Source organism: Sorex fumeus, unplaced genomic scaffold (assembly GCF_029834395.1).
Source record: "Sorex fumeus unplaced genomic scaffold, SorFum_2.1 ptg000063l, whole genome shotgun sequence".
Classification (NCBI taxonomy): Eukaryota; Metazoa; Chordata; class Mammalia; order Eulipotyphla; family Soricidae; genus Sorex; species Sorex fumeus.
The window spans coordinates 69,251,438-69,265,628 of NW_026606120.1; the positions used below are offsets into that span (position 1 = coordinate 69,251,438).

A 14,191-nucleotide genomic window follows, 5' to 3' on the forward strand; every position below is an offset into this window, starting at 1 on the left:
TCCCTCCCCTCCAGGTGGGTAGGGGGCGTCCAGCCTGGAAGCGCTCCTGCCCCCCAGCCGCGCCTCCATTCCCACCTCAATCCCCGCCCAGCGGGGAGACTGTCCACCACCCTTCCTCCATTCCAGGATCCTGGGTGGGAGTGGCCTGGGATGGACTAGGGGCGTGGCCACCAGGAAGGGGCGTGGCCTCCCAAAGTGGGCGTGGCCTTTTCCTCAGTTATATCGGTCACATCAAGCACTCAGGACTCTCATCACACAATTTGTCGCCTAATACCAACCAAATATTTCCCACCTCTTCTACTACAATCCAACAACATCCCACTCGCCTACTCCATTTCCAACAAAGACCTGTTTGAAAATAGCTGTATAAGCCCAGTACCAAATAGCACCTCCTCAAAAAGTTCCATTCAATGTCGGTTATAAAACAAAGAATAACTCCTGATTGAGAAGAAGGTCAAACTCAGAAACGTAGAAGGGTGCCTACCATCGACCAACCTTATCCAAAATCCTTTCCCACCATAAGAGGGAACAGTATGATCTGCGCCAGACGGGAACCGAGGCCCATTTTTCGGCAACAAAACTGAACGGCTCCTGGCAGTCTCTCCTCATTCAACCAGGTACAGCCTGCCCCCACGGCTTGGGACTCTCCCTGGGCATGCGCAGCTAGCTCGATCCCCTAGAATAGCCGGTTTTCTCCCTTGACCTGAACGGGACGGAAACTGAGGCAACATCCCATCTCGCAGCAACAAAGCTGAACGGATCCGGGAACTCTCTCCTCACTCAACCAGAATAGTAACAGTGAACGTGAAGGACTAAACCACACTGGTCACAATGGTAAAGCAACGGAAAAGCCTACCAAACTTTCTTATTGAAGAGGCTAGCCCAGAAGACACCAACAGTATTGTAGTGTTAGACAACCTCTCTGACAAGGAATTCAGAAGGGAGCTACTTAGGATGCTCAGGGAACTAAAAGAAACAATGGAAAGCAATGCCAATAAAAGACAAGAGGATTTGAACGCAGAAATGAGGAAAATGCAATCGGAAATGTCGGACCTGAAAAACCTGGTAGGCGAATTGAAAAACTCAGTGGAAGGCCTCAGCAGCAGAGTAACAGCTGCTGAGAACAGAATCAGTGAGATCGAAGATGAAGTTCAGAGACTCACCAGAAAAGAGCAGAAAATGGAAAAGAGACTCACAGTTCGGGAACAGATGGCAAGAGAAGACCGCGATGAAGCCAAGAGGGGTAACATAAGAATTATTGGAGTCCCAGAGGGACAGGAAGAAAACCTTGATGAAGAAGAAACTGTCAAAGACATCATTGCTACATTTCCAGAGCTGAAGAAAACTTGTGACCACATTCAGGAGGCCCGAAGGGTACCAGCTAGAAGAAATCTGAACAAAAATACCCCAAGACACATCCTGATCAAAATGACCAAAACTTTAGACAGACAAAATTCTGAAAGCAGCAAGATCCAAGAAAGAAATCTCTTACAAAGGAGCATCCTTAAAATTCACAGCTGATTTTTCTGATGAAACCCTTATGGCCCGAAAACAGTGGTGGGACATACTGAAAAAACTCAATGAAATAAATGCCTCTCCAAAAATACTTTACCCAGCGAGACTCTCATTCATAATAGAAGGAACAACACATAGTTTCACAGACAAACAACAGCTCAGGAACTTCATTGACTCAAGACCATGGTTACAAGTACAACTAAATGGGCTACTTTAAGACAGGACAGGCCCCTCAAATACAACTAATTTCAACAGAACAATGGGTCAAAATCCCATAACAATAATCTCTCTCAATGTCAATGGGCTAAACGCACCAATTAAAAGACAGAGTGGCAGGATGGATTAGAAAAGTGAACCCAACATTCTGCTGCCTGCAAGAAACACACCTCAATAGTCAAAGCAAACACAGACTCAGAGTCAAAGGCTGGAAAAAAATCCTACAGGCAAACAGCTCCCATAAAAAAGCTGGGGTAGCCATCTTAATATCACACCACATCGATTTCAGAGTGAAGAAGGTCATAAGAGACAGTGAAGGCCATTTCTTATTGATCAAAGGATCTGTACAACAGAAGAACTTACAATAATAAATGTATATGCACCTAATGAGAGACCAGCAAAGTACTTAAAACAACTACTCATAGATTTGGAAAAAGAAATCAACAGCAACACAATACTAGTGGGAGACTTCAACACCGCTTTGTCACCTCTTGATAGATCAACCAGACTCAAGCTTAGCAAGGACATACTTCATCTGAGGGAAACAATGGAAGAAAGGGACTTAGTAGATATATACAGGACACTTCATCCTCAAAAGGTTGAATACACATTCTTCTCAAGCATACATGGAACATTCTCCAAGATAGACCACATGCTGAGCAACAAAACATACCTCCATAAAATTAAGAAGATAGAGATTGTATCAACAATCTTCTCAGACCACAATGCACTGAAATTAGAAGTAAATCACACACAAAAACAGAAAACTAAATCAAGCACCTGGAAATTAAACAGTGCACTATTATACAACGAGTGGCTTAGAAAGGAAATCAAAGAGGAAATCAAAAGATTCCTAGAAACAAATGAAAATGAAGACACGAGTTACCAAAACTTATGGGACACAGCAAAAGCTGTCTTAAGAGGGAAATTTATAGCTCTACAAGCATTCCTCAGAAAGGAGGAGCGAGCCCACATAAATAAACTAACCTCTAAGAGCTTGGAGAAGGACCAACAAAAGGAGCACAACCCGAACAGGAGGAAGGAAATAATAAAACTCAGAGCAGAGATTAACGAGATGGAAACTCAAAAAACAATCCAAAAGATCAATGAAACCAAGAGCTGGTTCTTTGAGAAAATTAACAAGATCGATAAGCCTCTAGCAAAACTCACAAAGAAGGGGAGAGAGAAAACCCTAATAAACCGAATCAGAAATGAAAAGGGGGTCATAACAACAGAAACTACAGAAATTCAAAGGATCCTCAGGGAGTACTTTGAGAAGCTTTATGCCACGGAACATCAAAACCTCGAGGTAAAAAAGGTAAAGGCCCTCCCGTTGATCGTCGATTTGCTCGAGCGGGCCCAGTAACGTCTCCATTGGAGATTTTGTTGTTACTGTGTCTGGCATATCGAATACTCTCGGTAGCTTGCCGGGCTCTCCGAGAGGGGTGGAGGAATCGAACTTGGGTCGGCCATGTTGGCCGCGTGTAAGGCGAACGCCCTACCCGCTGTGCTATCGCTCCACCCAAAACCTCGAGGAAATGGATAAATTCCTAGACTCCTACAGACTCCCAAGGCTGAACCCAGAAGACCTGGAATACCTGAACAGACCTATCACCACCAAGGAAATTGAAATGGTAATAAAAAGTCTCCCCAAGCACAAAAGCCCTGGCCCAGATGGATTCACTAGTGAATTCTTCCAAATCTTTAAAGAAGACTTACTCCCAATCCTCTTTAAGCTTTTCCACGAAATTGAAATATCAAAAACACTTCTGAACAGTTTCTACGAAGCGAGTATCACACTGATACCAAAAGCAGACAGAGATACCACAAAGAAAGAGAATCACAGGCCGATATCCCTGAAGAACACAGATGCAAAGATCCTCAACAAACTACTAGCAAATAGAATCCAACTACTCATCAAAAAGATCATACACCATGACCAAGTAGGATTCATCCCAGGGATGCAAGGATGGTTTAACATTCGGAAATCAATCAATATAATCCTTCATATCAACAAAAGAAAAGATAAAAAGCATATTATCATATCAATAGATGCAGAGAAAGCATTTGACAAGATCCAGCACCCCTTTATGATGAAAACCCTAGCCAAAATGGGTATAGAGGGGACTTTCCTCAACATAGTTAAAGCCATCTACCACAAGCCTACAGCAAGCATCATCCTCAATGGGGAAAAACTGAGAGCCTTCCCCTAAGATCAGGGATGAGATAAGGATGCCCACTCTCTCCACTGCTGTTCAATATAGTACTGGAAGTACTTACAATAGCAATTAGGCAAGAAAAAGATATTAAGGGCATTCAGGTAGGAAAGGAAGAAATCAAGCTCTCACTATTCGCAGATGATATGATACTATACTTAGAGAACCCAATAACCTCCACCAAAAAACTCTTAGAAACAATAGACTTGTATAGTAAAGTTTCAGGCTATAAAATCAATACCCAAAAGTCCATGGCTTTCCTATACGCAAACAGTGAGAGAAAGGGAAGCTACATGAAAAAAACAATCCCGTTCACAATTGTGCCCCAGAAAATCAAGTACCTAGGAATCAGCTTAACTAAGGAAGTAAAGGACCTGTACAAAGAAAACTACAAAACGCTACTTCAGGAAATAAAAGAGGACATGAGGAAATGGAAAGATATCCCCTGCTCATGGGTCAGGAGACTTAACATTGTCAAAATGGCAATACTACCGAAAGCATTGTATAAATTCAATGCAACCCCTATAAGGATACCCAAGACATTCTTCAAAGAAATGGAGCAAACACTCCTGAAATTTATATGGAACAATAAGCCCCCACGAATAGCTAAAGCAATTCTTGGGAAAAAGAAAATGGGAGGAATCAACCTCCCTAACGTCAAACTCTACTACAAAGCAGTAATAATTAAAACAGCATGGTACTGGAACAAAGGCAGAACTGCAGACCAATGGAACAGGGTTAAATAGAATGACATCTCCCCTCAATCATATGATCATCTAATCTTTGATAAAGGTGCAAGAAATGTGAAGTGGAGTAAGGAAAGCCTCTTTAACAAATTGTGCTGGCATCACTGGACGGCTACATGCAAAAAAATGGGCTCAGAACTCTGCCTAACACCATGTACAAAAGTAAGATCAAAATGGATTAAAGACCTCAACATCAGACCAGACACCATAAGGTACATTGAAGACAAAGTTGGCAAAACCCTCCATGACATTGAGGCTAATGGTATTTTCAAAGATGCCACGCCACTGGCCGAGCAAGTGAAAACAGAGATAGATAAATGGGACTATCTTAAACTAAGAAGCTTCTGCACCTCCAAAGAAACAGTGACCAAAATACAAAGACAGTCTACAGAATGGGAAAGGATATTCACCGAATACACATCTGACAAGGGGTTGATATCCAGGATATACAGAATACTGGTTAAACTCCACAAGAAGAAAACATCCAACCCCATCCAAAAATGGGGCAATGAAATGAACAGAAACTTTCTCAAAGAAGAAATCCGAATGGCAAAAAAGCACATGAGAAAATGCTCTACACCATTAATCATCAGGGAGATGCAGATCAAAACCACAATGAGATATACCATCTCACACCTCAGAGACTGGCCCACATTCAAAAGAACAAAAGCAACCAATGCTGACGCGGATGTGGCGAGAAAGGGACACTCCTTCACTGTTGGTGGGAATGGCGACTAATTCAGCCCTTTTGGAAAACAGTACGGACGTTTCTCAAAAAATTAGAAATTGAGCTCCCATTTGACCCAGCGATACCACTCCTGGGAATATATCCCAGAGAGGCAAAAATGTGTAGTCAAAGAGACATCTGCACTTGTTTGTTCATTGCAGCACTCTTTACAATAGCCAGAAACTGGAAGAAATCTGAGTGCCCAAGAACAGATGACTGGTTAAAGAAACTTTGGTACATCTACACAATGGAGTACTATGTAGCTCTTAGAAAAGATGAAGTCATGAAATTTACATACAAGTGGTACAATATGGAAAGTATCATGCTAAGCGAAATGAGTCAGAAAGAGAGGGATAGACCTAGAAAGATTGCATTCATCTGGGGGATATAAAGTAACAAAATAGGAGATTAATACTCAAGAATAGCTGAGATCAACACCAGGAGGATTACTCCATAGCTTAGAGGCCAGCCGGGTATTCTAGGGGAAAGGGCAGTTCAGATAGAGAAGGGAGCACCAAATAAAGTGTGTTTGGAGGATCCTCCCAGGAGGGGAGATGCATGTTGAAAGTAGACTATGGACTGAACATGTTTGCCACTCAATGCCTCTTTTGCAGACCACAAGACCCAAAAGGAGAGAGAACAAAAGGGAATGCCCTGCCACAGAGGCGGGGGGGGGGGGGGGGGGGGGGGTTATCCATGGTGGTGGAAAATGGGCACTGATGGAGGGATGGGTATTTGATCATTGTATGACCGAAACCCAAGCACAAAGATTTGTAAATCTACAACTGTACCCCGTGGTGCTAAAACAGTGAGGAGATCTGAATTGTCTTCCATCAACAATCAAGAAAATTCACATTACCTACTCCAGTACCAAACAAAGAGAAAGAAAAAAATTAAAGGGGGATCATGAAAAGAAACTAAAACTAGCACCTTTTAAGAGAGAAAATGAAAATTTTAAGACTGGGTCACCTTACAATAAACATTTTCAGGGCTGGAGATATAGAGAACAATGCCAATGCATGTGTGAGGCCCTGGATTCAACCATGAAGCAAAAAAAACAAATGAATATGCACTTTTCCCCCAGCTTTCCCCAAAATACATTAAAGGCCCTTCAGTACCAACAGCAAAAATGACAAAAATGAACTCTACAAATAAAATTTATTTTTTACTTAAAAAAAAAAATCAAACAGTTATCATCCACATCTAAAGCATCAAAAACTTTTTATCACCATGTCATTAACTTACCAGAAGATGCATATATTTTCTTACTATCTGAAGAAAATGTGGATGCTGCAACCCTCCCGTTGATTTTCATGCTACCAATCAATTCTTTAGTCTGGAAGAAAAGTGTTATTTATCAAATTCATAAGGAGGTAAATGAACAAATCAAACTGTGTGGAATGACTTTCTAAAAAATTCGAGCTCTTATTTGTTGTTCCTGTATTTGCTTTCCCCAATATTCCAAGGTGTCACCCAACTGCCCACAGCTTCTGCCCAAGTTCTGCTACGCTTCTCTACCTGAGATGCAGACTGAAGGACCAGAAACTATGGCTCAAGACATGAATATCTTATCCTCAAAGAACAAGCCAACCACTAAGAATGAGTTATACCTTCATTGACAGCAAATGCAAATATCCCGCAACACCATTTATGAGCAAGAAGGTCCCATCTGGGGCAACTTCGAAACTCCTTATTATCTTCTCTTTCAAACCTAAGAAAGGAGATCAATCAATGACATAAAATAAGTATTTTTTCAAAAAATTTTTTAAAAATCAACAATTAAGGGTTTCTGATCCCCCGAGTTATTGAAATGCATTCAAATTAAACAAAACCGACGTTAGACTCAACCAGCATGACCACATGCATGACTGAATAAGCACCCAGATACAAAGTGCTTAGCCAATTTCTCTTTTACTCCGAAATTACCAATGTAACTGCAGGTGAGAGATTCATTTCATCCCTACTGCGTGGGACCTGTGCAAACACAGCGAGTGTGCCTACAACAGAGACAAAGTGCCAAAGGACTCCTTCCTGACACAGTCAACCCCCTCTCCCTGTCTGCAGGTGGGTCAATGTCTTTAACTTTAGCCTTAAGTAAATTTAATGTTTGGAGACAACTTAGGAGCACTCAGGGGTCACATACTCTTGGTTGTGGAGCACACTGGTGGTGCTGGAGTCCTACCCAGAAATGCAATGAAGAGTAACAAGCGATGTGGGGCAATGCCCAGGATGAAAATCTCAGGTTCAAGCAAGCATGTCTGGGGCTCTCCCACTGAACTACATCCTTGGACATTAGCGGTAAACAATGACAGAAGACAGGACGGTACTCAGAGGCATACCATGACCAAAATAAATACGTCTAACTCATAGTTACTATTATAATCAATATCATTAATACTTGGCTATTCTTACTGAGTAAAGAGTAAATGCTGAGGGTAAAAGGATAAATGCAATCTCTTAAGATGCCAGTGATGGGACAAACAACCTGAACAGCAGCAGGTCCAGGTCTTGTTTATCATAATTAAGAAAGTATCAAGATTATTATCTTGACCATGGCTTGCTTCTCCAAGGTCCATGCCATGGTAAGATAAAACCAGCAATTACTATATAGTGCTGATATCGGAAAATTTCTCTTGATATAAGGAAATGCTTTAAAGTTTCACAACTCAAAGTGAGGTCCCTCTGCAAAACCATCCTATCACCTGAGCTGCTAGAACCACCATCACCCCAAATTCAGACTTACAGAACCAGAATTTGCACTTTAACAAGCTCCCCGGGTGATTCATAAAAACGTTAGCAGAGGAAAAGCATCAAGTATGATTACATAAAGAGATTAATCAATTTGGAAAGAATTACAAAATGTGTCAGAGAACATAGGAAAGAGAAGAGTGGTAACATTGAAAATATACATCACGGGGGGCTGGAGCAATAGCACAAAGGGGAGAGCATTTTCCTTGCACGCAGCCAATCCGGGTTCAATTCTCAGAATCCCATATGGTCCCCTGAGTACCGCCAGGAGTAATTCCTGAGTTCAGAGCCAGGAGTAACCCCTGTGCATCATCAGGTGTGACCCAAAACGAAAAAAAAAAAAAGAAAAAGAAAAAGAAAATAAACAATATGAATGTTAACAAAGCTGAAAGTTGGCCTTATTTCTTCCAACCACTAGTAAAAATAAGGCTGTACAAAATCCTTTACAGCCCCACACTTGTGCAACTGGGCTGCCAGTGAGCTATAGTATATGCCACCACCTCCTAAGATTTATAACATCAACCAAGCAAACCTCATTACAAGGCTTTGGTTCCCAGAGGATTCATGAAGGTGTCACTGTATTTTGTCACAGTAGGACCAGGGGAATGCAAGAGAAGAATGGGCATAGCAGAGGAAAGATATTACTTTCACCTGACAAAAAGTATACTTAGAAAGTAGTCCATTCTTTGAAATATATCACAATCCCCAAAAGCAATGCTTTATTTCCTTTAAATGTAAACCAAATTTCTATTATAAGCAGCACTGGTGGGAGGTATCCTTATTACATCATAAACATCAGAAAGATGAAAATAATTTTTTCAAGAAAGTATAACCTAGGTTTTCTAGCTCCCATGATCAGGCTCTTTCTACTGCATCAAATGCTAATAACTTTTCAGATATTTTGTTTTGCATCTCCTTTTTTTGATTGTGGGGGTGGAAGGCATTTCCAAATTATGATTTTCTCATAGTTGAGTATTCAATAAAATCAATTACCTATTTTCATTCAAATACATTTCAACACAAGATTTACAAATAATGTAAGCTATTCTTAAGAATCCTATGGGTGATAAAAACTGTTTAATGAACTAAACTGTGGGCTTGGAAGGAGAAGGGAGGACAACAATCAGTTGTGTGTTCACTAAAAACCTACCTCTCACTTGATGCACAGGAATTAGCTTTCCAGCCAGCATATCATAGACATAAAGAACCTTGCTATGGGTACTCGTAGCCAGAACCTCTTCTCCATTAGCACTAAAACAAGCCTTAAAGATCGGAAACTTTTCCAAATAGATGCTCTGGATTTTAGGATTCGTTTTGCCGTCAACCTGTAAGGCAGTACAAAATGTTCCTGTTGGTTACTTCCACAGACCCTGTATCCTGATGGTAAACATTCTTCACTACAGGTCTTCATCCAAAATGCCTACCTGAAATAACGATACAGAGTTATCTAGTCCAGCAACCATCACAACTTGTGCACCTGGATGAAACTGCACAGATGAGATCCGAGCAGAAGTAGGACGTTCAGCATTAGCAGGTTGGCAATTCTTCATCTAAGGAAGGACAAAGCTGTAATTTTATCAATTCCAATGAGCTAAACGCTCTTTTCTTAAAAGCATAAAACATTATAAAGCAGTTTACAATGCAAAACGAAGTGCAATGGACAGGCCACAGCTCTGCTACCATCACCTTCAAATCATTTTGTAAGAACTAATTTTTAATCAGCTGCAGAGAAAGTACATTGGGTGGGGCACTTGCCTTTGTTTCCGGCTGACCCTATAGGGTTCAATTCCCAGGACAACATATGGTCCCTTGAGCCCTGCCAGAAAGCGCTCCTTGAGCAGAGAGCCAGGAGTAAGCCCTAAGCAAAGCCACGTGTGGCCCAAAAATAAAAAATGTTTACCTTCTTTCAATTAAGGAAGATTAAATTCCTTACAGATTTTAGAGTGGTTTTTCAAAAATGTACAATTTTGGTAAGGAAGGACACTGAATTCCAGGGCAATTTTATTGCAAGTTTCTGCTTTCTGGCACCTTTGCACTCATGACACAAAGTAAGAGAGACTATGTGGTTGTCTCTATGGTTCTAAGGCTGCCATGCAAGGATAGAGAGGATGTTATTTTAAACTCAGTCCCTACATATCAAAAAAAGAACAGTTTAAAAAAAAATACAGTGTTGGCCCAGATGTGGAGAAAATGGGACTCTCATTCACTAGTGGGAATGTCGACTGTTGCAGCCTTTTTGGGAAGACAATATGGACACTTGTCAGAAAACTAGGAATTGAGATTCCATGTGACCCAGCAATTCCACTTCTGAGCAACTACCCCCAAAGGACCAAAAACTCTATTCAGAAAAGACATGTGCACTCCTTTATTCATTGCATCACTATTCACAGTAGCCAAAATCTGCAAACAACCTAAGTGTCCATGAAGAGATGACTAGATTTAAAAAACAATGGTACATATGCATAATGGAATACTTCAGCTGTAAAATGAAATTATGCAATTATTTACATGGATAAATCTGTAGAGTATCATGCTGAGTGAAGTTAGGAGGAGACGAACAGACACAGAATGACCTCTCTCATATGTAGGATATAAAGGAAATTAAGGGGTCAACAAAGGAAATTAATGGGTTAACAAAAACTCAAAGGTGGCAAAAACTAAGAACCTGTCTTTAGTAAGGGAGGGAGAGAAGGTTGGGAAGAAGTAGTGGGACAGGAGGACAATGGTGGAAGAAGTGAGATACTCTGGTGAAGGGTGTGGTGCTGGAACGTGGTAAGCGAAATTCTAATCCTATTATCAACAGTATTGTAAACTCTGGAGCCTGAACTAATATTTTTTTAAAAATTTAATTAAAAATATTAATGTGCTTAGTCTACAGTCTACCTTCCACATGCTTCTCCCATTCTGGGAGGATCCTCCCAACACCTCTATTTGGTGTTCCCTTCTTTATCTGAGCTCCCTTGTCCCCTAGGATGTGTGGAATTGAAACCCAAGCACAAAAATGTGTAAGTCTGCAACTGTACCTCACGATGTCTCACTATTAAAAAAATTTTTATAAGAAAAATATATATATATTAATGTGGTTGCTAATTTTAAACATATTCACGATTCTTTGAATCTATGGACTACTTTCTTATTTCCTTTTTTATTTTTTGGTTTGGGGGACACACACAGCAGTGCTCAGGGGCTACTCCTGGCTTGGTGCTGGGGACTGAGCCAGGGTCAGAGGAATGCAAGGTAAACTCCTTAGCCTCGTTACTGTCTGATCCCAGCTAGTTCTTTCCTTCCTCTCCGCCCCCCAAGTTTTCCCCCTGCACTAAAAATTCAACTGAACTACAAAGAGGTAGCTTAGTGGGAGAATTCAAGTTTCATGTGTATGAGGTCCTGGGTTCCATCTCGAGCACCTGAACATGTTCATAGATGAATCAAAAAACAAAAATTTAATCATGCAAAAAGTATGTGTATTTTCAAAACCACAATGAGATACCATCTCACACCTCAGAGACTGGCCCACATTCAAAAGAACAAAAGCAACCGTTGCTGGCGCGGATGTGGCGAGAAAGGGACACTCCTTCACTGTTGGTGGGAATGCCGACTGGTTCAGCCCTTTTGGAAAACAGTATGGACGTTCCTCAAAAAATTAGAAATTGAGCTCCCATTTGACCCAGCGATACCACTCCTGGGAGTATATCCCAGAAAGGCAAAAATGTGTAGCCGAAGTGACATCTGCACTTGTTTGTTCATTGCAGCACTCTTTACAGTAGCCAGAAACTGGAAGAGACCTGAGTGCCCAAGAACAGATGACTGGTTAAAGAAACTTTGGTACATCTACACAATGGAGTACTATGTAGCTCTTAGAAAAGATGAAGTTATGAACTTTACATACAAGTGGTACAATATGGAAAGTATCATGCTAAGCGAAATGAGTCAGAAAGAGAGGGATAGACATAGAAAGATTGCCTTCATCTGGGGGATATAAAGTAACAAAATATGAGATTAATACCCAAGAATAGCTGAGATCAACACCAGGAGAATTATTCCATAACTTAGAGGCCAGCCGGGTATTCTAGGGGAAACGACAATTCAGATAGGAAGGGGAACACCAAGTGGAGGGTGTTTGGAGGATCCTCCCAGGAGGGGAGATGCAGGTTGAAAGTAGACTGGACTGAACATGTTCGCCACTCAATGCCTCTTTTGCTGATCACAACACCCAAAAGGAGAGAGAGAATAAAAGGGAATGCCCTGCCACAGTGGCAGGGGAGGATGGGGGGATGGGGGAGGAGGGATATTATCCTGGTGGTGGAAAATGGGCACTGGTGGAGGGATGGGTATTTGATCGTGGTATGACCGAGATCCAAGCACAAAAATTTGTAAATCTACAACTGTACCTCATGGTGTTTCACTAATAATAATAAAAAAAAAAGTATGTGTATTTTACTTGTAGTTAAATGTTTATGCTAACTACATTTTCAGCAGTAGTTAGCACATACATAAAGTCACCTTGTGCGGAGCTAAACGAGTCATCTTCATAAAGTGAGAGGGAGACAGATTACCTTTCCCCTACTGACTTGCTTAACAGCGTACCCTTCTCATCTACCACACAACAGTATTTTATAATGGGAAAAATATCTTTGTCAGACAGATCTTCCTTTTGACAGACAGTTAGTGGAAGAATCCCACTGGAAAAGCGTTTGAAGAAGTTAGACACAGTGACAAAATTAGAAAGTTAATTGCTGGAGACCACTTTAAATAGAATGGCCAGGAAAATTCTTTCCAAGGTATTACTTGAAGAGAAAGGAAAGTACAAGGGATTTACAAAAACAAGTCTCAGAACATTTAAGAAACATAAAGAAGGACTTCCTAGCTAGAGTAGGAAATGAGACGTAAAAGATCTGAGGTAAAATTTTAGACACAGGCAAAAGCTGCATCTTAGCAACTATAATAAGGAATTCGGGAGTTTACAAAAAGAAAAAAGAAAAAAAATCACATGACTTGACTTTTTAAAATTCTTCTTGCTATAAGAATATCTTAGGAAGAATGAAATCCAGTCATGAACTACTATAGTGTACTGGATGTGAATTTCATGAACGAGATTCAAAGTACAGAAAAACGCAAGAGGGGAAATCAAATACAATTCCTAACAGATAACTGAGAACATAATTTAATCTTTCTGATTATCTTTTCATTAAATATTTACCAAGGCTAAATGAGAGCAAACACACAAGCAATCCCACAGATAACACGAATTTAAATATATGAATTAACTAGAAAGCACACAGGCTTTCAGAGGTAATTAGCAAGACAGGCTGGACATCCCTGATTCTCACCTTTAAGATTCCTTTTGGAAGAGAAGCTGATGTGGATATGAAATTCCCAGTCCTTTGCAACAAATCATCTTCATCCTCTTCACTCTCGTCTAAGTCAAACAAGCCCAGAAGCGGATCTTTAGAACCAACCAGTAAGAAAGCCGCTCCTTCCCCCCACATCTGCATTTCAAGTATCAACTGCCTTCCCAACCTCCTGATCTCAATCATTTTATTAAAGCTGCAACTGGTAAAAGCACAAACTTAATATGCAGGACAAAGAAAAGATGACACAAAGCTCAATACAGGTAAAAGTCACCTGCTGACAGTGGAACTTTGCACACTTGGCACAGTGATTCAAACAAGACAAATTGAAGTATGTTCCCAAATCCTGATAGGAGAGATCCCTGACTGCAGAACCAGGAGTAAGTCCTGAGTACCACTGAGTGTGGACCCCATACAAAACAAAACTCAATGAACAAGAGTTAGTACTTTAGCGGAACAAAAGGATCAATGTAGGCAAACTGCATCAATACTTCAAAGATAATTAATACTTTTCTCCTACAGACTGCTCTAATGGAGAGTTGATAAGCTAAGCATATTTTTTAAAATACAGAAATGAGAGGGCCATTTTACTTTTACTAAAAGCTCTCCATGTTTGGATTTTCTGTTTGTTTTAGAACCACAACCCACTGGGCCCAATGCTGACATGGGCTGTAC

General features: G+C 40.8%; 1 protein-coding gene across 1 annotated transcript in view; it reads right to left on the bottom strand.

Moving 5' to 3' along the window:
* The window catches only part of LOC130035851 (U3 small nucleolar RNA-associated protein 18 homolog), a 37,391-nt gene that overhangs the window by 14,323 nt on the left and 8,877 nt on the right, over positions 1-14,191 (bottom strand). Inside the window, exons 5-9 of the mRNA XM_056127771.1 lie at positions 13,496-13,584; positions 9,593-9,718; positions 9,319-9,493; positions 7,031-7,131; positions 6,666-6,756 (exon numbers count right to left, since the gene is read on the bottom strand). Coding sequence (XP_055983746.1) covers positions 6,666-6,756; positions 7,031-7,131; positions 9,319-9,493; positions 9,593-9,718; positions 13,496-13,584 — 582 coding nt within the window. The remainder of the gene's footprint in view (positions 1-6,665; positions 6,757-7,030; positions 7,132-9,318; positions 9,494-9,592; positions 9,719-13,495; positions 13,585-14,191) is intronic.